At 38.1% G+C, this 1,717-nt stretch overlaps 1 protein-coding gene across 1 annotated transcript in view; it reads right to left on the bottom strand.

Annotated features, from left to right (window-relative positions):
- The window catches only part of RAB3GAP1 (RAB3 GTPase activating protein catalytic subunit 1), a 38,557-nt gene that overhangs the window by 10,472 nt on the left and 26,368 nt on the right, over positions 1-1,717 (bottom strand). The window contains 4 exon segments of the mRNA XM_025197587.1: positions 1-360; positions 711-765; positions 1,006-1,178; positions 1,691-1,717. The exon segment at positions 1-360 is cut by the window's left edge and continues 48 nt beyond it; the exon segment at positions 1,691-1,717 is cut by the window's right edge and continues 69 nt beyond it. Coding sequence (XP_025053372.1) covers positions 1-360; positions 711-765; positions 1,006-1,178; positions 1,691-1,717 — 615 coding nt within the window.

The raw sequence follows: 1,717 nt of genomic DNA, 5'->3' as shown, positions 1-1,717 counted from the left end.
CGGTTCTCCAGGATGCAGCAAGGTCAGTTTTCCATGTTGATGTAGACGACCTTCTGGTTTGAAGTTGGTGAATTCTTTGCCACCTTCTTTTGATCCCCCTTTCTTTCCATTCTCCTGCCCATTTCCTTTCAGGTCTTCTGTGTCACTGAGGCATTCAAAAAACTCTTCTTCACTGTCACTCCATGATTCCCAAGATTTCCCAACTTCTTTTTCCTTATCAGTCTCCTTTTGATAGTCTCCGCCAGAGTGGTCTGCTGCTTTCCCAGTATCACCAGAAGAACCACCAGGGGAACGATCAGTAATATTTGCCTTTTTTCCCTCATCCCTTGCTTTTTTCCTTTCGATACAACAATTTAACATCTAGAAAGTTAAAATTAATAATTAATTTCTAGTGCAATAGCAGCTGTCCACTAATAGTTTCTGTAATCAGAACAAAGCCTTTTAAGCTGCACTATATGCTATAAAAGCAGCAAAAACATTATCTCAGCTCTAATAGGTAACAACTGCAGTGCAATTAATATGGAAAAACATTCCTATTTTACCAGCTCTTAAGATAAGTGACCACTAACCACAAGCAAAATAGTGTGGAAAACTAACAATGTGTGTTGGGGGAAACCACATACTAAACTGTGTGTGTTAAAAAAATTACTGGTTAAACATGTTACTCTATTTTGAGGAAAGAAACAAACATAGTTCTTCCCAATACTTACCTGAAGCTTCTGGTGCAGAAGACAGCATCTCAGATCTGGAGGGCCGCTAGCCAACCTAACAAAAGATTAATGTTTGCATTTTTGTTTTGTAGTAGAGAGACCCTTCCCCTCCTCATCCCTACGTTTCTTCCCTTGAAGGTAAGAGGGAGAAAAGCAGGAGAGGGCAATAATTCAGACAGTATAGCTAGAATCACTTTTGCAATCAGGGGGCGGAGATGGGAATCGCAAAGCATATTTTAAACAGGTTTATCCCAACGATGAACACTTCTGATCATGGGCCAATGGAATCTCTTACCCTGGAATAAGGTAGTTGTTCTCCCATCTGTAGCGCATTTCTAGTACAAATTCTTGCCAGAGGTGGACCACTCCTTTTACCCCTCCATGGTAGAAGTTAATCATACAAAGACATAAAGCTAGCTTGTAGGTCAGACTATCTGAAGGGGCTGATTTGAACTGACTGAAAAGATTCTACATAAAAAGAAATAAAAACACAATAAATAAGAAAAATTAGGAAGCGCTGACATTTGATATCACGAAAATATCACAGTATTTACATGGTCCCCATGAGGGTACTGCTGACCTCTCAAGTCTGCAGAAATTGAAGTTATTGTGAAATCAGTGTGGGACATACAAAGATCAAGATTCTAAAGAACTCCTATTACATAAAACCTATTCTAAATATTCTCAAATCATTAAAAAAGACAAACTGTCAACAGTTTTGGAGAAGAGAATGAGTAGAAAACTCTGCTGGCCAGTCAGGAATATAACCGGGCTTTTAAGTTTGTCTGTATTAAATAATGCAAATTGACAAAGAGCTCAGTCTGAAAAACATCTCTTACAAAAACTGTTATGGAGAAGAAAAATGAATACAAGCTAAATCTTAAACAATCTTAAAGCATGTTAAGAGATTTCTAACCCACCCCCCAACAAAAATTACCCTCACTTTTGATATTGCAGATATGAACTTCTGTTAAACTTACATATTCTTCACTCTCTGGAGGAGGATT

This window comes from Alligator sinensis, unplaced genomic scaffold, assembly GCF_000455745.1.
Source record: "Alligator sinensis unplaced genomic scaffold, ASM45574v1 scaffold277_1, whole genome shotgun sequence".
NCBI classification, from domain to species: Eukaryota; Metazoa; Chordata; order Crocodylia; family Alligatoridae; genus Alligator; species Alligator sinensis.
The sequence above is the reverse complement of the archived record's forward strand: the minus strand, read 5'-3'. Positions and strand labels throughout refer to the sequence as shown.